Source organism: Microplitis mediator, chromosome 4 (genome assembly GCF_029852145.1).
Source record: "Microplitis mediator isolate UGA2020A chromosome 4, iyMicMedi2.1, whole genome shotgun sequence".
Lineage (NCBI taxonomy): Eukaryota > Metazoa > Arthropoda > Insecta > Hymenoptera > Braconidae > Microplitis > Microplitis mediator.
The window spans coordinates 3,518,176-3,544,980 of NC_079972.1; the positions used below are offsets into that span (position 1 = coordinate 3,518,176).

General features: G+C 29.5%; 2 protein-coding genes and 1 long non-coding RNA gene across 4 annotated transcripts; all 3 read left to right on the plus strand.

The window, feature by feature from the left end:
* Nucleotides 1–561: 561 nt before the first annotated feature.
* Nucleotides 562–3,475, plus strand: LOC130666417 (protein Hook homolog 3). Its single transcript, XM_057467393.1, has 2 exons — nucleotides 562–716; nucleotides 792–3,475. The coding sequence occupies exon 2, from the start codon at nucleotides 877–879 to the stop codon at nucleotides 2,986–2,988; it is 2,112 nt and encodes a 703-aa protein (XP_057323376.1). The 5' UTR covers nucleotides 562–716; nucleotides 792–876; the 3' UTR covers nucleotides 2,989–3,475.
* A 3,834-nt stretch (nucleotides 3,476–7,309) lies between these two features.
* LOC130666418 (28S ribosomal protein S9, mitochondrial) lies at nucleotides 7,310–21,600 on the plus strand. 2 transcript variants are annotated; one of them, XM_057467394.1, is made up of 11 exons: nucleotides 7,310–7,722; nucleotides 8,277–8,397; nucleotides 8,476–8,579; nucleotides 11,651–11,824; nucleotides 11,896–11,981; nucleotides 12,069–12,144; nucleotides 15,137–15,262; nucleotides 17,785–17,827; nucleotides 17,898–18,013; nucleotides 18,811–18,973; nucleotides 21,365–21,600. In XM_057467394.1, exons 1-11 carry the CDS (start codon nucleotides 7,648–7,650, stop codon nucleotides 21,454–21,456), a joined length of 1,176 nt encoding a protein of 391 aa, XP_057323377.1. In that variant the 5' UTR covers nucleotides 7,310–7,647; the 3' UTR covers nucleotides 21,457–21,600. The 2 variants fall into 2 exon arrangements, with proteins under 2 accessions (XP_057323377.1, XP_057323378.1); XM_057467395.1 differs by lacking the exon at nucleotides 7,310–7,722 and adding an exon at nucleotides 7,902–8,123.
* Nucleotides 21,601–22,380: 780 nt separating this feature from the next.
* LOC130666647 (uncharacterized) lies at nucleotides 22,381–26,207 on the plus strand. Its single transcript, XR_008989715.1, has 3 exons — nucleotides 22,381–22,627; nucleotides 22,702–22,834; nucleotides 25,553–26,207. It is a non-coding gene; the product is annotated as an uncharacterized LOC130666647 (long non-coding RNA).
* The last annotated feature ends 598 nt before the right edge of the window (nucleotides 26,208–26,805 follow it).

Genomic DNA, 26,805 nt, shown 5'->3' on the forward strand with positions numbered 1-26,805 from the left:
TGCCATTCGGGCAGCAAATTTCAGGCAATTTTAATGTCAAATTACTTTCAATTTCAAGCTAAAGTGGCCATTAGGGTTAGTTAGTACTGTCCACCCTTAATTTTTCTTCAATTTAGAGGTACTTTTTTACGATAAGAAAAAAGTCAATAATGTTCTTGCCATTTCAGAAGGTAAGCAAATTTATACATAAAAATGTCTACAATTTGAGGGTAAAAAAAATACTTTACAATTTTTCAAGTCACAATAAATTCAAAATAAATTAATATAAAACTTTGCCTGAAAATTGACGAATATTTTTTTCTAGTCAACTTTTGAAGTGAATTTGCATTCTAATTCGGGTAGTGAATTTACGTCAAATTGTATTGCAAATCGTCGTCAACAACGGAAAAATCCGGAGTTGACGGAAATTTGACGGGAAATTCAAGGAAACTTTTGTAAGTAAACTTTTGCTAAATCAAACTTCTATTAAGGAGGGTACGTCACCTTAAGCGCATATCACAGAGTACATGTGAACTAGTTCATAAATTTTAAGATGTATTTATATTTTTTTTTTTATCTATTATCTCTTAGTTGTCATGTTTTCATTGACTATGATTTTTGTACATACTATAATTAGTATAAGTTGTTTCATTGTTTAAAAAAAACTTACTTTAATAATATAAATAGTAAAATTCAGTTAAAATTGTATTCGATAATATACAAAGTGATATCTTAAGGTATTCAATAATAATACCAAATTCTATACAATCACATAAATGTGTTTTCATTAAAATTATTAACATTTTTTTTAGATATAAATACTCTATTGTTGATTATTACTTAGCGTATATTTATTTACTTACAAATTTATGTATAAAAATATATTTCTTTAACAAAATGAATGATTATCAACTGGAGAGTTTAATTAAATGGTTGAACACATTTGATCTGATTGCTGAACATTCATCACCAGAGGAACTTAGCGATGGAGTTGCAATTTCAGAAGCATTGAACCAAATCGCCCCTGATTGGTTTAGCACAAGTTGGAAATCAAAAATAAAAACAAATATAGGAACAAATTGGCGGCTTCGAGTAAGTAATTTGAAAAAAATTGTTGAAGCTATCATGGAGTATTACAGTGAATTTTTAAGTCAACCTTTATCTGGATACATAAAACCTAATGCTTCTAAAATAGGAGAGCAATGCGATCTCAAAGAACTTAAAAAACTTTTACAATTAGTTCTTGGTTGTGCTATTAATTGTACACACAAGCAACAATATATAACATCAATCATGAAAATGGAAGAAACTGTTCAGCAAGCAATCATGCAAAATATACAGGAATTAGAGGATAGTATACATGGATCACGTCTGAGTCTCGGAGCAAGTTTGAATTTTGAATCAATTGATATTGGAAATGGATCTCATCAAAAATTATTGGATGATCTACAAACAAATATCGATTTAAAGGACCAGTTAGGACAGCGGTGTCATGAGCTTGATTTGCAATTATCTTTATTGCAAGAAGAAAAAGCTTTACTTATTTCTGAAAATAAAAAACTGCAAAAGTATCTTGAAGAATTAGAAAATTCCGAACATTCCGTTCCAAGTTTAAAATATTCCGGATTAAGGAAGCAAATTGATTCTTTGAAAGAGGAAATTTTTAAAATAGAAACTTCTAGAGATGACTATCGACTGAGGACAGAATTACTAGAAAAAGAGATTTTTGAATTACAGTCAAAACAAGAGGAACTACACAAATTAGCTGATGAAGCCAATACATTGAAAGACGAAATTGATGCTTTACGTGAAACTGCTGATAAAGTAGCCAAGTATGAACTTACGATTGAGTCTTATAAAAAAAAAATGGAAGACATGAGTGACATGAGACGGCAAGTACGAATTTTAGAAGATAAAAACTTTGAATATGCGAAATTAAAAGAGGAACACGAAGAAGAAATAAAAAAATCATTAGTTACTCGTAATCATTTAGAATTATGTAAGCAACAGTTATCAGAATGTTGTCATAAACTCAATGAACAAATTACCAAGTATGATGAACTTGAATTCAAATCGAAAAAATTGGAGACAGAGCTAAGATCTATGCAACGCGAAAAAGAACGATTGATAGTCGAACGTGACTATTTAAAAGAAAGTAATGAAGAGCTGAAATGCACACAATTGCAAACGATTGATAATGTAACTTCTACTATAGCTCATACTATACCAGGTACGGATACGTTACCTGCTGAAATGAAGGAGAAATTATTGCGTTTGGAAAGTGAAAACAAATTATTAAAATTAGAGCAGTTAGGTCATGTTGAAAAATTACCTACCGTCCAAGCTTTATTAGATAATTCTGAAAAACAATTAAATACTGTAAGAGGTCAAAATTATGTTGCTAATCAACGTATAATGGAGTTAGAAACTAAATTAGAACAGCTTACTGAATATCAAAGTGAAAATAATAAAGCTGATAACAGCATTTTACAACAAAAAATTTTTCAGTTACAAAATGAAAACAAATTATGTGGAATTGATCGTGAGCAATTAACATTACAATTGGAAGAAAAAGAAACGACTATTCAATCATTGAAACAAAAAATAATAAATCTTCAAGATAACATTTTGCACAAGGAATTTGAAATTTCCGCTTTAGAAGAAAGATACAAAAAGTATATTGAAAAAGCTAAAACTGTAATCAAAAGTATAGATCCTAAGCAAAATAATTATCCATGTGAAGTACTTCTATTACGTAATCAAATAATTGAAAAACATAAAATTATTGATAACATGAAACAATCTTTGAATGAATTCAAATTACTCAATGAAATGGAAGAGAAATTAATAATATCAGCATTCTATCACTTGGGATTCATTTGTCAACGAGAATTGGTAGACCAACGACTTCTGGTTTTTAATTCTAATCAAGGGAATTCTTTTTTAACACGTCAACGACAATTCCCTGTAAGACGAACAATTAATTATTCAATATTCAATTCTAAATAACTTTATTTTTTTAAGTGCACTTTTATGGGACATCGTTTTTATTTTGAAATTATAAGAATTGAATTAAACATTTATGCAAAGCTAAATTACGTCATTTTAAAATAAAATTTGAATTAATAAATATGAAGTAACTTGGCAACCTAAATTAAAATGTATATATCTGCATAATAAATTAATTAAGTTTAATTACGTCATCACAATTAATTTCGGATTTTTTTTTTTTTGTAATTATTTATTTGTTACGTTCGAATTTTACCGAGGCAGGCTTAAATATCAAATTACAAGCGAGATGTTCTATTGGTCTTTGAAAGGTATTTAAATAATATTTATTATTTATTCAGTTTTAGTATTTAAATCAGTAGATCGGAAACGTTGAAATTTTATGTGGAGAGATGTAGATTATTTATAAAAAAAAATTATAATATTCGTGTTTATACACAGAAAAGAAGGAATTCTTGGCGCAAAAAATTTTTAATCGCCCCGACAAAATTTTTAATTTTTTCAAGAAAAGTTTTGTATTATGAATTGAAAACAAAAATTTTTTTTGGAGCAAAAATAAATTTTTTGGAGTCAAAAAATTTCTTGTCGCAAAAAATTTTTTTAATCTTAAGAAAATTTTTGTTTTCAATTCATAATGCAAAATAATTCTTACGCCAAGAAACCTTTTTTTTTTGTGTATACGTATACTGTTACAAAACTCATCAATTTTAATCTATATGATTAAGAGATTAAGGAAAATTTTATTCCCGTCATATCTGTATAATAAAAAAAGCTAACGTTATTATATTTGGTATCATTAGAAAAGTCTAGACTTGAATTTGTGCCTTTTCATACTTTAGACTCTTTTTTATTGCCAAGTATTGATTGAAACAGTGATTTATATCATTCGCAATACATTTAAATTAGGCGCGAAAAAAAAAAGACGATCGTATTTATCTTCTCTAAATAAATTACTACTTTAATTATTCTATCATTGAATAAAACTAAATATCACTGAATATACATCGAATATCTATATTATTAACAGAAAATAAGAAAAATTTAGTCCATGCCATGTCTCTATGATAACAATTAATGATTTCATAAAATTACGGGCATGAAAATTTTAAAAAACTCTGAGATGAGATACTGGATTTTTTTCGTATCAATAAAAGACAACAGCCTTTTAGTAAACCCATGAAATTCAATCAGTTTTTTGTATTTTTCATTGTAGTTGAGATGCTTTCGAAAAAAAATGTATCGATGACTTACAAAAAAAATTAGATCGTGAAGATTTTTTTTTTAAATCCTATAATTAACACGATTTTTGAAATCGATTGGTTTGCGAACTAATGAAAATATCTGAAAGTAAATTGTTACCTTAATAAACGAGCAAATCAAATTTACTAAATTTGGTAGTGATACTCGAGCAGTGACTGTGGGTTGCTCGTTTACAATTAATTCGCTCAAAATATGTTCTTTATAAAAATTATTATTTAATCTCAATTTGATTTCTTTCAATATTCAAAACTATTTTTTACAAAATGTGTATTGTAAAAAATTCATGATTCGTCAATTAAAAATATATATATTAACATTCCAAGAAAATCTGACCAAAATCAATAACAGGACGTTAAAAAAATAAAATTCTATTTAAATATACGATCCTGAAGTAAGCAGACAGCTACAAATTTCGGATTTTTTTTCAACAAATAAATTATAAAAAAAAAAAAAACTAAAAATATACACATGTAGAAAATTTGTTAAACTATAGGTGCAATTTTTCAAAATATTTTTTTTTTATAGTTATTCGTTTTTAAAAAAATTCAAAAACTGTCAGACGTCTGCTAACTTCAGTATCATTTTAAATATGCACATGTAGATTTATTTAAATTTTCATGCGGTTTCGACACAATGGTATTTTTCAAGTTCAAATACCCCAGTGTGGCCAAATGTTAACTAATTGCTGACAAAACGATAACATTTAAAGCGTGGAAATTTAATTTTGCGTTCCGGACAATCAATTTTCCAAAAGCAAAAAGAATAAATGTCCAACGAAAAGTTAACATTTGTATGTTTCAAAAAGATAACTTTATGCCGACCATTTGTCAACATTTGGATACATTTTGGTAACTTTTTCATTACACTTCGAAACGTTTTGTTGAGCAATTTTTCAGTATGAAAACTTTTAAGAAAAGTCTTTATATTTACTTAGACACAGAAAGAAAAATTTTTGTATTTTTAATTACCAATAAATAATTAAATAATTAATTAATAATGTGAGCAATTGTAGATTCCAATTGAGCATTTTGTGAGCAATTAAGAGCGCTTATTTATTATTCCTGATTGTTACAGTCCCATGCCAATTTTTTCTCAGTTATTGTATGAGTGTTGGATAAATGGTGTTGGATTATTCACGGAAATTTCAGAACTGAAAATATGCAATATATTAATAAATAAAAGGGAAATCATGTAGTTTTACAGGATTTCCACCACGAACAAACTTTGTAAATTTTAAATTTTGTTGAGTATCACTTCTGAGCGCCAACTGACGGGTTGACTTAAGAAGAATATTTGAAAATATTGGGGTCGTTTTTTTTTTTTGGTTTTTATTCAAATGTGAATTTTTAGTCTAATTATATACTTAGAGTGAATTTGCAAATATTGTTGTTTGATATTGATCGTTAAATATGAAATTGTATACTTGGAAGAGAGAAAAATTGTAGTATTTTGAAAAATATTAATAAATAATAGGAAAATTATGTAGTTTTGCAGGATTTTCATCACGAGAAAAGTGTGCAAATATAAAATTCGAATGAATGTAAATTTTGACCGCCAAAAAGAGAGACAATTTCTGGCAGACAATTTGGAAGGTTTTTTGTTTCATTTCTCTTGGTTTCGATTCGAATGTGAATTTCCTGTTTATTTATGTGTTGTTCGTCGGTTTGCCGTCATTTTTTCCGATAGATATCGAGGAACATGAAATTGTCAATTCGGATGACAAGGAATTCCTAATGATTTGCAAAATATCAATATAGTACAAGAAAATTATGTGCTTTTACACGATTTCTATCACGAACAAACTGTGCAAATTTAAAATTTTGACGTACGTCATATTTGACCGCCAACTAGAAAGTTGATTTCTGGTAGACAATTTGGAAGTTTTTTGCTGGATTTCTCTTCGTTTCGATCTAAATTTGAATTTCCTGTCTATTTATGTGTTCGTCAATTTACCGTCATTTTTTTTCGATAGATATCTATAAACATGAAATCGTCAATTTGGATGACAAGGAATTCCCAATAATTTGCAAAATATCATTGTATAATGGGAAAATGAGGTGCTTTTACACGACGATTATCACGAACAAGCTGTGCAAATTGAAAATTCTGACATGTGTCAATTTTGACCACCAATTACAGAGTTAGATTCTGGCAGATAATTTAGAAACAGAGGAACGAAAAACGTGGCATGTGGACAGCGTGCGGAACGGTTAACGTGAGGTTTGTTAACAATGACGTACGTTGAAAAAAATTACTCACGACGACTCTATCCGTTAATAAATTCATATACAGGTGAAATGAAATCGGCCAAACATTAATTTCAATCGAACAAACAATGAAAAACTGAGATTACCAAAAACGAAAACTGATCTTTCTGATAGTTGATGCTAACTTTGAAGTCAACTTTTACTTACTTATTTAAAAAAAATAAAATCCTATCATCTAAAACATAATAATTATGATCAGACAATCGGAAACAAACCATATATGTAAAAAAATTTATTAAATCGATTTGTCGGCGCCCATTTCGGAGCGTTCTAGACTTGTCAAAAGTTAGCAGCAATTGGTTGTCAAATTGAAGAAAATTTTTTTGAGCAAACAGCAAATTATCCGCTCGCTTTTGCGAGCTATTTTAAGGTAGCGCTTTTTTTTTATCAAAGTCGTACGCTTACTCAAGGTTACTAGAAACGTCCTCACAACCTTAAGTACTACCTTAAGTATCGGGTGAGAGGAAACGTTCCAAGACCACTCAAACTGTATTTATATTTCTCTGAATACAAAATAAAGATTTATTTATCTATTTATTTAAAGTTTCTTATAATAAAAATATATAATTCAATAAGTATGTGCCACGACGATTTTTATTTAAATTATTGACTAAATATTGATAAGACGCAGTAAGTGTTGTAAGATGTTAATATATAATTTCAAATGAAATTTAAATGCGCCCCTATTTATGGATCTCAAGTTCACTAATTAATTAACAGGTGGAGGCACCTGATGCCACTGAGGACATAACAAAACTTTCATTAGGGTTTTTTTTCTAGAAAAAAAAGTTACTTCTAAATTGAGGAAAAATTAGCCTCAAATTTTGCTGTCCATCCGCAAATTTGGGCAGCAAATTTCGGTAATTTTGATTGTCAAATTACTGTCAATTTAAAGCTAAAGTGGCTACTAGGGGCTATTAAACGTGCATTTACTATCCGTCAAAACTTCTCTATAATATCCCTTGGAGCTAATGAATGATTTGTTTTTTATTTGGCACGTGGGCACGTGGTCAGCCGACAACAGACGAGACCCAATCAGGGGGAAATAAATAAAATTTGTTTTTCTGTATAAGAGCAGTCATAACCTGTCGTATTGAAACTGGATGTCGCTCGACTTATATCTCCGCTCAAAATGTTGATGAGTGTCAACACAATGTTAAGACAATGTAATGTTTCAAAAAATTCAAGAGAAATTACTTATGCTCAGGTAAGTCAAAACAATTGTTTCTTCCTTTTAACTTATTATGGCATTTTCAGCCGGTGCTCTCCCCCCCCCCCCCCCTCACTCCTTGAGTTTTTTTTAAGTGTCATGAATGTATCAGAATTTTATTAATTATAAAAAAAATATACAATTATAAATTAACAAACAAAAGGCAGTTGAAAATTCGTTCTGAAATAGATTTTTTAAAAAGAAATTTGCTATTCTAAATTAGTTGCCCTCGGTCTAAGAAAAAAATTAAAATTTAACGTAATGGCGGAGTTTTTAAAAAAAAATTGATGATTTTTGGCCTGCCAAAATTACATTTTTGATTTGATCGGAAAACTGGCTACAACTCACAAAAACTATTCGAGATATGCACTTGAAATTCTAGTATTTTATTTTTAAAGGTATAGAGTATCGAAATATGCAAAAAAAAACAAAATTGATTTTTTCAAAATTTCACTCTAGTTGTCCCCCTTAAGTCTGTTCATTGATCATTTTTATAAACGCATATAAATAAAAAATAAATCATGATTTCGACACTTACTTTATTTTTACAGGTTTTGTTGAAGAGTTATTTATCAACTCATGTAGTAGAGAATACCGAAGACGATCGATTTAAATATACAAAAAAAATGAATAATGCTATGAGAGCATATTTACAAAGAGCTGAAGAGTATGGTACTGTGAAAATAATCAATTTCTATAATTTTTCTTTTCAAAACTAAGTGAATATCATATTTCACGTAAAATTTACAGATAAGTTTATAAAAAAAGAAACGAGGGATTATCAAATAGGTAAAAGACATTTGGCAAACATGATGGGTGAAAATCCCGATACATTTAATCAAGATTCTGTCAATGTAAGTATAGAGAATTTGTAAATGGTAGTGTATATACAGTGGGTCACAAAAATACCAGACCGAATTTCATAAGTAGATTAAGCATAAAATTCTGAGTGAAAATCCATTTTTGTTCTTTACCTGACGCACAATTATTTAGTTATTAACGTGGCATTAAGAGGGGGGGGGGGGGTTTAAAGACGAAAAAAGCCATCTTTTCATGATTTTTTTTTGGAGATATGAATAATGTTGGTTTATTTATTTTACATACACGTTATAGTATGACATCTAAAGTATCTTTGGAAAAATTTTCAATTAAAAATATCAAGAAATAAGTCCATGACAGCGAATCTCTGGAGGCGCCTCAAAAAAATGCGGTGAACATCATAACTCAGCTTCGTAAGCTCGAAAACAGCGGGAAGTTTTGGGACTGTTCTGCAGGGCCAAACGTTGCCCAGATTTTTTTATTTACATTTTGCACCGTTGAGATACCATAGACTTTTTAACGAAATAGCTTGTTTTTAAGTACCCTGTTTAGAAAATCTCATAGAACCCAATAAATTCCCATAGAGATTTTATAAGAATGAAAGAGTTTTATGAGAAGTGCTATAGTTAAGTATAGGGCCTTATACATGCAGCTAGAAGAATCTATCGGATTTTTTAAGCAGGGTAGATATCGTAGAAATGTATCATTACATATGTATCCATGGTGGATTTTTTAAAGAATTGTCAGAATCTATAACGATTTATCGAGTAGGTTCCAAAAATACTATCGTTTCGAATATATATTAGACCGGTTCAAAAAAATCGACTATTTTTTTTTTTTCAAAACCCGCAGTGGAATATCTTCCTAGTCATGAAAAAAGAAGCCTGTGAAAACGGGAGCTCTAAATATCAATTTTGAAAGGTCGCTCATCGTAAATTTCTATTTTACGTTTAAATAACATGGAAAAAAAAATTTTTTAACTTTGGAATTTTACAACTCATTTTGGAATTAACATGTCAGGGTGAGAGATACATATTTTTGAAGAAAATTGAACGCTCTAAATAGATTGTCTCTTATGTTTTTTCTCTAAGTCTAATCCTTTAAAAGTGATTCGAGTTTAAAGTTCAACATGCAATCAATTAACCATTTTTTTTTCATTTTTCTTAAATATTTCATAATTATTATTGAAAAAAAAAATTTGTCTTAAAATATTAAATTATCAAGTTTAACGTCGTTGACAACGTAGATCTTTAGAAAAAAGTAAATCAATAGATCAAATAGACTAATACATATTTTTGTAGAAAATTAATCGCTCTATAAAAAAGGTCTCTTATTATTTTTCGATAAATCCATCTATTCAAAAGTTATCAGAGCTCGAAGTAAAGTTGGAGATCATTTTACTTTTCCGGTGAAACTATCAGACTTATCACAAAATGTTATAGAATCTTTTTTGTTGCCAATTTTATTCTCTACAAATTATTGTCAATAAAGTTTTTTCAAATTCCGTATTGTTTTCTAGTTATTTTCATTTTAATGTCGAGCTTTGGAAATCGATCAGAACCACTTTTTTAAGAGCTTGTAATAAAAATGAAAATAACTAGAAAACAATGCGGAATTTGAAAAAATTTTCTGATAGTTTTACCAGAAAAGTAAAAAGATCTCCAACTTTACTTCGAGCTCTGATAACTTTTGAATAGATGGATTTATCGAAAAATAATAAGAGACCTTTTTTATAGAGCGATCAATTTTCTACAAAAATATGTATTAGTCTATTTGATCTATTGATTTGTTAACGAGGTTAAAAATACTTAAAGCTAAAAAAAAAAATTTTCCCATATTATTTAAATGGGAAAATCGAATTTTTCAATGAGCTAGGTCTGTAATCGACATAGAATTTTTTTTCTTGCGCGAAAATTTTTTTTTTGTGTTGAACTATGGTTTTTTCCACATGCACTTAAAAACGAAAAATCTGGCTCCGAAATGTAGCACCCTATTATATATATATATATATTAGGGTGGGCCAAAAAAAACTTTTAATTTTTTTTTTTTTAGCTACTACGAAAATATTGTTCAAGATGACGAAAAAAAAATCCTGGTAAAGTTTCAGCCCTTAATATTAATATTAAGAGGTCGCTCATTGTGATTTTTGATTTCCCATTTAAATAACATGGAAAAAAAAATTTTTTTAGTTTGGAATTTTCTACCTCGGCAATGGCTCATTGTACGAATAAGCCCAGCATAGATTTTTGTAGGGAATTTAACGCTCTACAAAAAAAGTTTCTTATTATTTTTGGATAAATCCATCTGTTCAAAAGTTATTGGAGCTCGAAGCCAAGTTAGAATAAATTTCGAGATTTTTTTACTTCTTCGGCGAAACTATCGGACTTATCATAAAATGTCATAAAAACTTTTTTGTAGACAATTTTATTTCCTACAAATTATTGTTGATAAATTTTTTTCAAATTCTGCATTGTTTTCTAGTTATTTCTATTTTAACGCCAAGCTCTTAAAATCGATCAGAACACTATTTTTATATGAGCCTGGAATTAAAAAGGAAATAACTAGAAAACAATGCAGAATTTCAAAAAAATTTATCAACAATAATTTGTAGGAAATAAAATTGTCTACAAAAAAGTATTTATGACATTTTATGATAAGTCCGATAGTTTCGCCGAAGAAGTAAAAAAATCTCGAAATTTATTCTAACTTGGCTTCGAGCTCCAATAACTTTTGAACAGATGGATTTATCCAAAAATAATAAGAAACTTTTTTTGTAGAGCGTTAAATTCCCTACAAAAATCTATGCTGGGCTTATTCGTACAATGAGCCATTGCCGAGGTAGAAAATTCCAAACTAAAAAAATTTTTTTTTCCATGTTATTTAAATGGGAAATCAAAAATCACAATGAGCGACCTCTTAATATTAATATTAAGGGCTGAAACTTTACCAGGATTTTTTTTTCGTCATCTTGAACAATATTTTCGTAGTAGCTAAAAAAAAAAAAATTAAAAGTTTTTTTTGGCCCACCCTAATATATATATATATATATTTGCTTATTTGTTTGTTCATAAATTTCTCATCTTAACCAATATCACTAAATTTTCAGAAATCGATTGAGTATTTATTTCCATCTGGTTTATATGAACCAAAGGCTCGACCTATTATGGAAGAAGCTAAAAAAATTTTTCCACCAAAAAAAGCAGCTCAGTTTAATGAAGAAGGTAGACCATTTCAATCAATGTTTTATACGACGAGACCTAATTATTATTCTGTGCTCTACGTAAGCTATTTATCTCAACTTTGCGTAACATTTTAAAATAAAACTTATGCAAGTATATTATATTTTTCTAGGATATCGTCGAGCAAATAGAAATTTTAAATAAATTTGAAGATAGCGAGATGAAAAAAGGAATTTTACCAAATGAAACGAATAAAGCGTTAGTATTATCAATTTAAGTTTAAAAAAAATTTTTTTCTATTACATTAATTTATACAGTGAAAAATTTTCATATCTATTTCTATAGAAATTTAATTGGGTCTCAATGGATCACCAAAACTGATTTCGAAAAAATCTTCCTCGAGCCTATAAACGACAATGATGTGAGTGATACATATACATAAATCAATTACAGTATTCTATTCGTTATTACTCATATTTTAATTTTCATATTGTGCTCTTTAGAGCATTAATACCTTTTCGGTACTACCAAAATACTATTATTAATTTTTTATAAGCTAAACTCACTCTAATTTAAATGATTCAAGCGATTCACACAGTTTTTCCGGGAATCGACAAAGTTCTTTAAATCTTCGGTCTAATCAACTTTCGACAGATCGGAATAAAAAGAATTTTTTTTTTAATTTTTTTCAATTACTCTTAATTTTTTATCTACTGTAGTAAGATTAGAGGTCCATAATGTGGGTAAAATATTAGGATACCAAACGGCACCTCAAAATAAAAGTATGATTAATTTAACATTAATCTAGGGTTTATTGATAATTGGTGGAGAGTAAGAAGCAAGATGATAGATTTGGATTCTGCAGAGTATAAGCCTCTACTCAGTTCTCCGACTACCTGCTTTTCTTTTTGCTCTGCATCAATTATATATTAAAAAATGAATTAAGTAGTGCATGAAATGAATTGAGTAGTGTCATGAAATTTCTTTGAAGCAATTGAGAATTACAATAGTCACTGTAAACTCAGTTCTAAGTGTCTATAAATTTTCAAACTTCATTCATGAAATTTAAATTTCAATACATAAATTTTAATATTAGCTACATAATTTTTTTAATATTTATTTCGAATTTTAAAATGAAAAAATGTGAATTTTCAAAATTTCAGATAAAAATTAAAAATAATCTACTAAATTTCAATATAAAATTCATAACTTTCATATCAATAGTAACCGGGAAATTTAAATTACATTCTCGCTGATTTATATATGATTCCGATTGATATTTTTATATCATTTGGGTATAAATTGCATATTTTTTTTTCTAAATAGAATTCATTAAAAACTTTGTGGAACGATGCAAGTCTTGAGATAAAATGTAAAAATCAAATTGTCCCAAATGCAAGAAATATTATTTCTGCTAAAAAAACTGTTTGTTGTCTGAAAATGCGAATCTATTAACATTTCTCTATTAAAATAAAAATCACTGAAGGACTTGGTGATTTACTAAGATAGAATCATAAACAAATCTATAATTTTAACTCATCAATCATATAAATTGTAATCATTTTATTTTAAAATTGTTTTATGTATTTATATTACAATTACTTCTTCAGCATAAAATTTTATTTATTTTGATTATCCCTACTTGTCTTTTAACAGTGAATGGCAAATTAATAAAAAATTAAATTAACTCTTCAACCGTTCCAACTCTTAGCTAATTAGCCGAGCTAATTAAGTTAACCGGTTAAATCAGCTAAGCTGATGAGCTCCAAGTATCGATACAAGGAGTCCGAACGTAATGTTAAAAGAATGGCATCGACTTAGGGGATCAATTTTTTGCCGGTAGGGCGCGTTTCTTTTCAAGAAGTACTCGTTTAAATACTTACGCGGGAGTTCTTGTTACTACTGACATCTTTGAAAAAAAATATTTTAGAAAACGTGGAATTAAATAAAAGTTTTAGAAAATTTGTAGAAACTTTTGAAGCGTTTTCAACCCAACAATATCGAGAAGTTTAAGGGATAATCTGCGAAGTTAAAAACATCTGATACTAATAAATAATAATATAAAAATTCGTAGGCACTAAACCATTTTGTTGTAAAAAAAAAAAAGATTAATGCTAACAAAAATTTTAAAGAATGGAATTTATAGTTTATTTTTATTATTTTCATATAAAACTATTAAAAATTGTCTCTATGAAAATTTACTAGCAAAAACATTGTTAAAAATCGTCAAATGTCTATTCATTTCAGTATCACGATAAACATACTTGATGAAAAAAAAAAAACTTATTGTTAAACATAATATTTATTAACAGTATAAATTAAAAATAGAAGATGTTCAATATTTAAAAACCAAATTATTAAAGTTTTAAGAGTATCCGGAATATTATTTTTGTGATCAAGAATTTTAAATTATTATTTAAATTAGGGTGATTAATTTTGTTTATTCACAGTTAACGTAAGTTAATATAATTTCGAAATTTTATTATATTTTTTTATTGCACACCTCAAGCGCGAAAGCGCAGGTGTGCTTTATGGACGGTTTTTTTATTCGACTATTTTACTCACATAAAAATCATTCTACACTATTTTTTTTTTTATTATTGTTAACAGTGTATAGCAAATTTATGCCTTTTACACTTCTTGCCTTTAATCGCAATTGCTACCTTTTTCTATTCCCTCCTCTTTTTCATGCGGCTGTGGACCGACTTGTGCTTCTGTACTGCATCATTACGTGATGCCCTATACCCCACCTTTTTGCCGTGGGAGTATAGCGGCAAAGGGAAACCACAGAGAAAACCTTTTGCCAGTACAGCTGTCATTTTTCGGAGTAGGTGAAGTTCCAGTGATCGATAAAATTCCCATTTTACCGATCACTGGCTCTTCAGTCCGCGCCTAGCGCACAGAGACGTCCGATCAAGCTCAATGCATGACTAAGCGGTCACCCAGCCAAACAGCAACCGTGCTCGGTGCTGCTTAACTTTGGTGATCGCCCGAGCCACACATGAACCGATCGGCTGCCTCTGCCCCCCGAAATTTTATTATAATTAATTTAATTTATTTTTACATTCATGAGCCAGACCAGCCAGTGCATATTTACGCATTACGCGTGATAATAATAATAGTATTGGTACGTCCGGAATACTTGCGCAGTCAGTGGCAAAAAAAAAGAACTATGATTTGGGTTTTTTTTGTGTACATAAATAATGTGAAAAATCCTATACGATTCGGACTCCTTGTATCTATATTTCGTGCTGATGAGCTAGCCAGCTTATTAACCTGGTTTACTTTTTTAACCGGTTAACCCGGTTTAGGTGTACAGCTCTACAAAAAAGAAACATGTCAATAATGGCTGAGGAAAAATACATTGAATTTATATGGAATGTCTAATGCATAAATGATTTAAATGTTTCTAGTTCGAAGCGTTGCTGGCTGCTCTCCAAAGATTAGCGCTACATCCTTATTCAGCAAATGCTCAGAATTTCATCATGAAGTTTAGAACACTGAAAAAAGTTCAGACTGAAGCATTGATTATTCCACCTGTATGATTTATGTATATATTTTATTGATTTAGAGTATTCAATGACAAACCAACGAGTTGTGATCTGACCTTTTAATCAATTTTAAATTATAACTCTAAAAACAGAAAATTGCTATCCAAAATAATTAGCCACGCTTGGAAACCCAAAATTCCATTTTGCTTAATTTATTCACAATCATCGAATTTCACGTGTGACACTTAAAATAAATAGTAATTCTAATTAAGGATATGAACTCAGATTAACTAGTTGTTTAAATTCGATACATGTAGAGAATTTTATATTTGAAATCAGTCACTCAAGTTAATTTTATTTACACACTTACAAAAAGCATCTAAATTTTTCTACTGTGACTGGAAGTCGCTAGTTAAAGAGAGTGTGTCACTTCACATGTAAATTGTGGTTCTTATTTTATACATTCTGATAAATCCCAATAGTATCAATCTAGTGTACAACAAATTTAATGCGGCCTGAAAGAGAAAAATTAACCGTGACCTCAGGCTTGTGTCGTTATTTTAAGCATGATGGAATCCCTACCTGTGTACGTATGTATCGAAAATATCTATATCAACATAAAAATAGCTGTAGAGTAAGATGAATGTAAATATAAAGTCATAAGTATAATGTAATCAATGTTTCTATGAATTCACATGACAAAAAAAATTTGTTATATAAAAAATAATCATATCAAAAACTCGTTGGTTTAGCATATGATACTTTTAGTTTATTTATATATATATATTAGGGTGCTCCAAAAAAAATCGATATTTTTTTTTCCCTCAGCTGTTGTAAAAAAGAGTTTATAGATCGAAAAAATAACCCTGTCAAAAAGACAATTTTTTATTTCAATTTTAAAATTTGGCACTCGCTATTTGAATTTTCTCATGCTAATAGCATGGGAATTTCATTTTTGTTATAAAAAATTCTATAACTTCATTTGACATTGAGGAAATAATTTGAGTCATGGACATTTTTGTAGGAAATTTTGTTCTACAAAATTTCTTAGAAGCTCAAAAGCTCTAAAACAATCGGTTCAAAAGTTACAGGTATTTATGTTTGATAACTTTTTAAAAATAAACGTTCTAATTGTTTGTACACCAAAACTGCTACTCTTACGAAAAGCATCAAATAAAGGTTTTGTAACAAATTTCATTTATTACAAAAAAGCTTCAAAAACATCAATGTAAGTTCCTCACTTTATGATTAATCAATATGTTTAATAAATACTTTTTTATTAAAATTATTATATTCTGCTTGTATGACATTCAGAACAAATTTTGTAACTTAATTTACTTGGAATAAAACTCAGCTACGACCAAAATTATTATTTTAAAAAAATTATGAGAGTAGCAGTTTTTTTATAAAAACAGTTTGAACGTTTATGTATAAAAACTTATTAACTATAAATATTGAATCGATTGTTCTTTGATCGATAAGTCGCGATGAGTGAGTTCTTAAAATTTATATTTGCGGTTTACACATTAACAGGCGTTTTTTCTCTTTTCTGCACCTTTTGAAGAGGAGACTTTCAAAAGAAAAATATTCGATTTTTTTAAACCACTCTAATACATATATATAAGACATTCCACGCCAAATCGGCCACTTTTGAACCCGACCCTTCGATTGTTTTCAAAATTTTATGTTTTTTTAGACGTATGGATTAAGCAAATTTATTGAAACCTTTTGAACATTATTAAGTATGGATTCAACAACATTAAGTAATATTTTTATACGAAAATATCCACAAACAAGCCGGTGACGGAGCTTTTTCAAGAACGTCTTTTGAAATAGACAATTGCGGTGAGCACTGTATCTCAGCTGGAAATTATCCGAAATAAAAAACCATTGAACTTTAGTCAAAGTATCATTAAATCCTCCCCCCAACGATCTCTGATTATTATTATTTTTTTTTTTTCATTTTTTAATTTTTTGTGGTCATTTAAGTAAAAACTACTATTTTTTATGAAAAATTGCGCCATTTTGTAGGTGGTAAACCCCCTTAATGTAAAAAAAAATTCTAAAACTTATCATTGGGGGGAGGTATTTCCTATGTAGAAAGTGTGTACCAAGTTTGAAATGAATCGGTAATGTAGTTTTTAAATAACAGTGCTCACGGGCTTTAAAAAAGTAGTTTCAAGGAAAATATGTTTGAAGTTTTAGAAGAAAAAAGTAAAAAAAACATTTTTTTTTTTTCAGCTTAGTGGAGGAGGGGGCGAGAAAGCTCCTGAGGCAAGAAGGCCCCCCTGAAAATTTGATCAAAAAAAAAATTTTTGTTTTTTTCAACTCAGTGGAGGGTGACGCAAGGGTTGCTCTGATTGACTGGGAATTTTAGGACAATATTCTTGAAATGTTTAACTATAAGAAAACCAAAAAAAAATCCAATTTTTCAAAAGTGCTAACCCTTACTCCCCCCTTAAAAACATATAAAAAAATCAAGGGGTCGGGTTCAAAAGTGGCGTGGAATACCCCATACATATAAGTACATCGCTGAGAACATATTAATCTTTATTGTTTTTTTATTTTAGTTAGAGTACGACGATCAAGGAAGGCCGTTTATTGTAGTAACAGGTATATTTTCTTCAATGTTGGTTGTTATAACTAAATAATTTAAACGATTTAATTCTAAACATTTGTTCAGGTTGTTGGCGAAACACATCTACCGGTGTAGTAAAAATTTTAGGCAATGGTTCAGGAAAAATAACGATTAATGGTCGGGATATCACTTATTTTCGTCACATACAATATCGAGAACAGGTAAATCACTGTTAAAAAGTAGTAAAAGTTTGTATTTATTTTAATAAGAAATTCGTATCTACGGACATAATTATATATTAATACTTAATTATTGAACACATTGGATGACATCTATAAACTCTACGTTATTTTTATTATAATCTCTTACTTAATTAATCTACGAATCCTTGGATCATCTACGCCCTACACGAAGCCATAGTGGCCCTGACACTTACTGATTGTATCTTCCCATCAACGAGAAATTGAGATTCGTGTTCCCGTAAATTAACATATAGGATTCAATTATTTTGCATAAAAATAAAGATATCTGAATCTCAATCATTTGCTTATCGGACTTTAATTTAAGTAAATTTTTCAGATGTTTCAGTTTGCTTCAAAACAGCTTTTGTTTAGAATTTCAGCTTGGTATTACGCGGTTCAAAAATTTGAAATTTTAAGGTTTCCAAAGTTTCAAATTGTGATATTATCATACAAAATAACACACACACGCGCGCGCGCGTCAGAATAGTTTCTGATAGTGCGCCAAACTATATACATCAGCATGTCGAATTCCTTCTATCTATTTAGATACAAATGAACTTGAGAAATCGACAGATATCAATCGAATGATTCACTTAATCATCCATATTATATCCAAATATATTTATATTATATATTGATGTTTATTATTCTAGAAATTACATTAAATTCTGTAGAATCTTATAAATCTTTAAGAAATATTTTTTTTCCGAATAATGTAACATTATTTCACCGCATTCAAAATTTAATTTTTTAACTTCTTTAAATTTAAATTACAGATCCTATTTCCATTGATTTTTACGGGAATGGAAAAGAGTGTTGACATTGAAGCAACTGTTGAAAATGGAGGACCTACCGGACAGTCCGGCGCAATTCGTTGGGGGATTGCCTGGGGCTTACGAAGTTTTGTTGATAAGAAAATGATGGAGAGAATGAGAATTGGTATGTAATCCATTTAAAAAAAAAAAATTAGATTAATAGAAAAAAAAATTTAACTGTTAACTGTTTGGGTCAGCCCTGCAACCTCCCGATATCTTTCACCTCGGATACGAGGATCATGTTTCTAAGCTCCTTCAGCACATTTAACGATAATTTGGATAAATAATTTTATAGATGTATATCGCAAAGTTGAAAATAGTATTATTTTCAAACTTTATTATTGAGGATATGTCTCAATAACATACACTGATTGACATGGTTCAATTAATCAATTTAGCAGTTTTTTGAGTTTTGATAAAACTTCTTGTTAACCGCACAAACAATCAAAATCGAAGAGGTTGTTCAAAAGATGGAGAATCTTTACATATACTCATGTCTTTACATACCATGACTCACTTCTATACAAACTTGTCACGACACACAAGAAGGTTGATTTTTTACTGGTCGGATGTAAGCTCATCAAAAATAAATGTAGACGCGCTCATTAATTTTCAGTATATAAATAAATCTTGTGAGCGCAACTCAGTATTATCTACTTAAAACCTACCATGTTTTCGGAAATTCTAATCTAAGTGAATAAATACGATATTACAATAAATATAGATACTAGGGTGTTGAAAAAAAAATCGATATTTCTTTTCACTCTCACATGAAAATTTCGTAGAGAAGGTTAAAAAAAATCTGAAAACCGCCTGACTCCTGTGGGCCAGCGCTGAAACTTCCCACTATTTTCGAGCTCTTGAGCTAGAAAATACTATTGTTAGTACATTTTTGAGCTCGTCAAGCTCGAAAATAGTAGTGTCGCATATTCTACTGCGAAAATTCAAGTAATCAACAATACCAAACAAAAATAATGAAGTGAATTGATGTTTTTTTAACTTCCCGCTGAGAAAATCGACGATTTTCAAAAAATTCGGGAAGTTATTGGTTTCACCCCGATTTTAAAAAACCGGGTTTTTATCATATGCCGACATTTGAAGGTGCTAGGATGTTCTTCTGACATTTTCAGAGCGATGTCTGTATGTATGTATGTATGTATGTATGTGTGTGCGTGTGTGTGTGTGTGTGTGTGTGTGTGTGTGTGTGTGTGTGTGTGTGTGTGTGTGTGTGTGTGTGTGTGTGTGTGTGTGTGTGTGTGTGTGTGTGTGTGTGTGTGTGTGTGTGTGTGTGTGTGTGTGTGTGTGTGTGTGTGTGTGTGTGTGTGTGTGTGTGTGTGTGTGTGTGTGTGTGTGTGTGTGTGTGTGGGTGTGTGTGTGTGTGTGTGGATGTAAACCTCTCATATCTTTTTGATGAATGAACCGATTTAGATGGTTCTTGCGGCATTCGAAAGATATTTTCTGAACTTAGATTTTCAAAAAAATTTTAGACCATTTAGTCAAATAAACTCTGAGATATTTAAGAAATACGAAAAAAAAAAAAAATTTTTTTTTCGTTTTTTTTGGATATTGTGAAAACTGTTGGATCGATCAATTCCAAAATCTAATCAGCTCTAGAACTCGATAAAAGCTTTCGATTGCCACCAAGAACGTCTCAATCAGATAATCCGTTCAAAAGATATCGTCGACGAAAGAAACAGTAGGAAACGGTTTTTTGCAAATATCGTCGAAACATTCCCAAAATTTTATCAGCTCAAGACCTCAATAAAACACGTCGATTGCCACCTCAACCGTCTTAATCGGTCCATTCGTTTACGAGATATCGTTGATTAAAAAAATAGTGAAAAACGTTTTTTTCCAGATGTCTACAGAAAAATTGAATCATTCAATTTTAAAATCTAATCAGCTCTAGAACTTAATAAAACGCGTCGATTGCCGCCTCAACCATCAAAAATCGGTTAATTCGTTCGCGAGATATCGTGGGAGATAGAAATGCTAAAAAATGTTTTTTTAGAAAACAATGGCATACAAAAGTATTTTCGAGCTCGAAGAGCTCGAAAATGTATCCACAATAATGTTTTCGAGCTCAACGATGGTTACTGAAGGAAAAGGAAACTAGTGTGGATTATATTTTATGACCTTCGGTACTTAGGCCTTATTTATGAGAGTTTTCTCTTTATATTAAGGTGCTTTTGATAATATATTTTTATAGCACATAAGCAATTAAAACAGTTAGACGAAAAAAATTTACTAAATATTTTTTGATCGAATACAAAGCATGCTCAATGCTTTTGCGCTTCAGGTGTGAAATGTTCCAGTTGAGAGTAAGAATTTAATTATAATATCACCAGGAATATATATATGGCATTTATGCCTCTTAACTTCATATAACGATATCTTGTCATTTAAAAATAGAAATATTTGTTTATCTATCAATAGGTATAATTTGTAAAATACATATCATTTATAATTCTACCTTTTCATAACTTGTATAATTTTACACGTAAATTTGTTTCAGCTGGTCTGTTAACAAGAGATTGGCGAACGAAGGAACGAAAGAAGCCCGGCCAAGAAGGCGCGAGAAGAAAATTCACTTGGAAGAAACGTTAAATTTTTTTTTGTATTTTGCAGCTCATTTTCAATTTAATAAATCTTTGTGCATTCGATGAAAATTGAAGCAATTATATTATAAGTCTTATAATTTACTTGTGTAACTTAAATAAAAGAAACAACTGTTCTTTTGAATACAATCAATTTTTTTTTCTTTTGTTACACTTGCTCTGAAATGTATGAACTCTTTAAGACATCTTTATCTGCTTTCCCATATTGCAGCACATCGTTATTTTGCGCATGTGCGTTGTTCCTACCTAGAATTTATGAAATTATATATTTCGCGTGCGAAATGTCAAAAGGGCGTATAAAAAAATTTTTTTTTGCCATTCAACTCAAAATCGTTTTAAACGTCAAGATAAATAAAAAAAAAATTTTTGAATTACTAACGCCAAAAAGGCGTATCTCAAGATATACGTCCTTTTAGCTTTAAGAAAATTATGTCTTAAAGCCAAAAGGGCGTATAAAAAAAAAATTTGTTTTTATTACAAAACATGAAAATAATGCGATATCAATGAAGCAATATCAGAATGAATATGAAAGGTGAAAAATTGAACTGTAGAAAGGGGCAAAGTAGGTGAGCGAAATCCCGTTCGGCATCCATGTAAGAAAGGCATCATTATGTTATCTAAAAAAATATATCTTTTAGAGGCCAGGCAAATGTTATCTTTTTGACAACTTTTTAGGGATATCGGTTTATCGAGATCTAAAAGATAACTTTATGATAACTTCTGTAGATGTCCTTATGAGGTCAAAAAGATATCTTTTTGTTAACATTTGATCATAACCTAAATTCATCAGCTGATGTTTGGTATTCATAAAGTCCTCCCAGAAAAAGGAAATCGCCGTCGGGAATTTTCGGTTTGCAATGTTAGTGTGTTTGTTTTCTAATAGTGGGGGTTAAAAACCGGCGGTGACTTACTCTCTGGGAGGACTTTATATTTTATGTTTAGCTTAGTTTAACCTACAAAATTGATATACGTGCAAAAACGGTCTGATAAAAAATGTCCTTCAGAAAAAAACATTTACAGAATTATCTAAGAGCCAAAAAAATGGACGTTTACAAAAATTTTTAAATAATCCAACAAACTATTCTGATCTGTAGGAACCTCAGATTATTGAGCCTTAATCATTACCCTGAATAAGAGAAGTGATTTAATCTATGCTAAGTGTATATCTATATATTAGTCGATTAAAATTGTTTTAAATTATTTTGAATCATTTCAAATAATTTTTCTTAATTAGGATACCAAACTTTGGAGTTAAATTGACGGTAATTTTATGATTGAAATTAACTGAAAGTTGCTGCCTGATTTGCCGACAATTTGACAGCAAAGGTGGAAAGAAAAATTTGCAGTTAATTTTTCTCAATTTAGAGGTAACTTTTTTTACTAGAAAAAAAACTCTAATAGCACAGTTTGCTCAGCAGAAGCTTACTTTACCAAAGTTTTGCTAAGCAAAGCTGTGCTATTAGGGTCATATCGCTTGTCGTTTACAGATGACACGACCCGTTGATGAACGGTGAATTTAAAACTATACGAATTGACGTGTTAAAGAACAGATCGTTTTTTGCCTTTTTCGGTTTTGAGTAAATCTAAGATTGATTTATTGTTGTTAGTATATAGAATATGAAATAGCCTATAATAAAAGATAATAATATATCATTTGTAAAAAAGAAAAAATCGTAAATAAAAAACTTCGACATTGATGGAAAGCTGCGGGAAAAAGCTTCAAGTAAAAAAAGTTGCGTTCGAATTAACCAAAAGTTGGCGTCAAATAATTACTCACTAATACTTCGCAGTCAAGTTGACATCAAATGAAGTACCATAGATTCTTGTCAACTTGTAGTTACGGTGGCTATTAGAACAAAACATTCATAATGGTTCCCAGCCGATATTTATAAATCACTGGGTTTTCCATGCTTTAATTCAATAATTATTCCCTCATGACATATTCTTTGATTTGAATGAGACGTAATACTACAAAACTAAAAATCACGTAATCAATTGTTTTCTATTCAGAATCAAAAAATCATGCGACTTTCCGTTGATATACGATCGCCGTTATTACCTCCGTCTTTTTTTGAAAACACTGTGAAATAAACTTCTGAATTTTCAAACATCAATTTAGACACAAGTCATAAATGAATAATCGAAAAAAAAATCAGTTCATATAAAAAAAGGTATAAAAATTAATTTCCTAAAACAAAATACTAAAAGATAAAAGTCCCTATATCTGCTCAGTATCATTAGTCGCTCACTTTGACTGTTTAATGCGTTTTTTACAATTTTTATCAACAAAAAATTTTAACTAAAAAAATTATTGTTGATAAATAATTATTTGTGAATCTAAATATATTAAAATTATAGCTGTACAATTTAGCCGGTTAAAGAAGTTAACCTGGTTAATTAGCTGGCTGACTGCTTGGCTTAGCCGGTTAACCGAAATTAGCTAGGCTAATTAGCTAAAGGTTAAACCGGCTAATCGGCTAATTTTATATTTTATGAAATATCTATGTTTTCAAGTATTGATAGGCATAATTCGACTGAAAATGAATTTATTACGTAGTATTTAATATTAATAACAACGATTTACATTTATGAAAGTTTTTTAATGTAGTTTTTCTATCATATCTCTATTTTTGTATAAAAAAATTAGTACATTCGCAGTTTCTGGTGACAGACAGCTTCTTTTGGCAGAAATTCTCTGCAGATTTCCAGACAACCCGCGTACAGGATCAAAAAGATGATTTAAATCTCTCTCCCTCTGATTTTTACTCAAATCGGGTTCATTTACTGTAATCAGAGAATTATAGTAAATGAACCTGATTTGAGTAAAAATCAAAGGGAGAGAGATTTAAATCATCTTTTTGATCCTGTACGCGGGTTGTCTGGAAATCTGCAGAGAATGGCAAGTCTTGATGGCCAAAGTGCTATTGAGAAAGAAATGATAAAATTTGACCGTGAGCCTACAATTCCAAAGGCAAACAATCCACTACTTTGGTGGAATTCCAAGCGGAACAAATTTCCGATCCTGGCAAATTTTGCCAGAAAATTTTTTAGGCATTCCTCCTTCCAGTACATTTTCCGAGCGGGTTATTTTAACGGCAGGCAATATAATTTTTGCCAAAAGAAGCTGTCTGTCACCAGAAACTGCTAATGTACTGATTTTTTTATACCAAAATAGAGATATGATAAAAAAACTAGATTAAAAAACTTTAATAAATGTAAATTGTTGTTATTAATATTAAATACTACGTAATAAATTCATTTTCAGTCGAATTATGCCTATCAATACTTGAAAACATAGATATTTCATAAAATATAAAATTAGCCGATTAGCCGGTTTAACCTTGAGCTAATTAGCCTGGCTAATTTCGGTTAACCGGCTAAGCCGAGCAGCCAGCCAGCTAATTAGCCAGGTTAACTTTTTTAACCGGCTTGTCCGGCTAAATTGTACAGCCCTAAAAATCACGCTTAGCTGGGCATTTTTTATTTAATGTTCATTCGTTAGATTAAATTTAGGTTTTACGTCAATTTTTTTGAAAATTATTATAACTATATCTTATTAAATATATTTTAAAAATTCATGGAATTTTATATTATTAAAGAATAGAGTAGTATAATTTATAAATTATTTTCCAAATCAATAAGCTTATCATAGTTTAATTGATATTGTCTTTGAGCGACTATAGGGCCATGTGCTGATCGAGTAATGGTACATAATAACTTTTAGTGAGCAACTATGGGTACACTTAAGGACCTTATTTAAAAAATTAATAATAATTACTTATCAACATTATCCTTCAAATTAAAATTTTATTTTAATACTTAAAACTACAAAAAATAATTATAAAAAGAAAAATATGGTTTTTTATTTTATTTAATCATTTATATTGAGTGATTTAATCTCACTCCGATGAAAAGTGAGCGATATAGGGGTTTTTACCTTATGTGCCAGGACGATTTATTATTTAAATTATTGACCAAATATTGATAAGACGCAATAAGTGTTGTAAGATATTAATAAATAAATTTCAAATGGAACTTAAATGCGCGCCTATTTATGTAATTCAAGTTCACTAATTAATTACCAGGTAGAGGCACCTAAGGCCGCTGAGGACATAACATCACTGATATGTCCTGGGAGGTTACTAGGATCGGAGCAGACGCCACCTCCTGGACGGTGGGCAGTTCGTTGTCACGCGGGACCAATTTTGAATTTGAAAACAGTGATAAATTTATTGTTGACTATGATGATGATGATTATTATTATTATTATTTAATGAAATTATGAAGTTATGGATAAGGATAGATGTAATTGAAGAAATAACTTTTATCTGAAGACTGAGTTTTATTATAAAGTATAGATAAGATTTGATCAGTAATAACAGTTGTGCTCGTCAATAGTTCTCGGAGAGAAGTGAAGTTACATCAGCCGACAGAGAGATCTCTGACTCTCCACTCTTTGACTTCTCCCACCATTCTCATATTAACACACATACTTATGCAATATATGTACTTATACATATCAACGTTCTTTTTAATTATATACTTATACATTTATACTTCCTACTAATACACGTACGAGATATGAGTTTACACATCTACGTTCTTTATTTATCTGTTCTATGATTTTACTTACTACTTATATTATTTATATTCCATTTTCCTGTACTTAAATACAATCTTTTAGTTAATTATTCTATATTTAATTATTTAATACGATTGACATTATTATTTATCATGAAAAACCATTATAATTATTCTAATGCTATATTTCTATATTTCTATTAATTTATTTATTATACGAGTCACTCTTTATTAAATATGTATATATATTAAATATAATAGTTGAGTTCTTGTGATATGGTTTTCATTTATAAGTAACATTTATTTATTAAATATATCTTTTCTTATTTGATTATAGAGTATGCATTTGTTTATAACCATATTTACTGTTAACTATAGAACAAGGGCCTATTCATGATTTTTATGCGTGTGTTTTGTTTAGGTTTTAAGTATCGGGTGACAGGAAACGTTCCAAGACCACTCAGACTGTATTTATATTTCTCTGAATACAAAATAAAGATTTATTTATCTATTTATTTAAAGTTTCTTATAATAAAAATATATAATTTAATAAGTATGTGCCACGACGATTTATTATTTAAACTATTGATTAAATATTGATAAGACGCAATAAGTGTTGTAAGATAATATATAATTTCAAATGAAATTTAAATGCGCGCCTATTTATGGATCTCAAGTTCATTAATTCATTACCAGGTGGAGGCACCTGAGGCCACTGAGGACATAACATCACTTTCGTTAGGGTGAGAACTTGTCG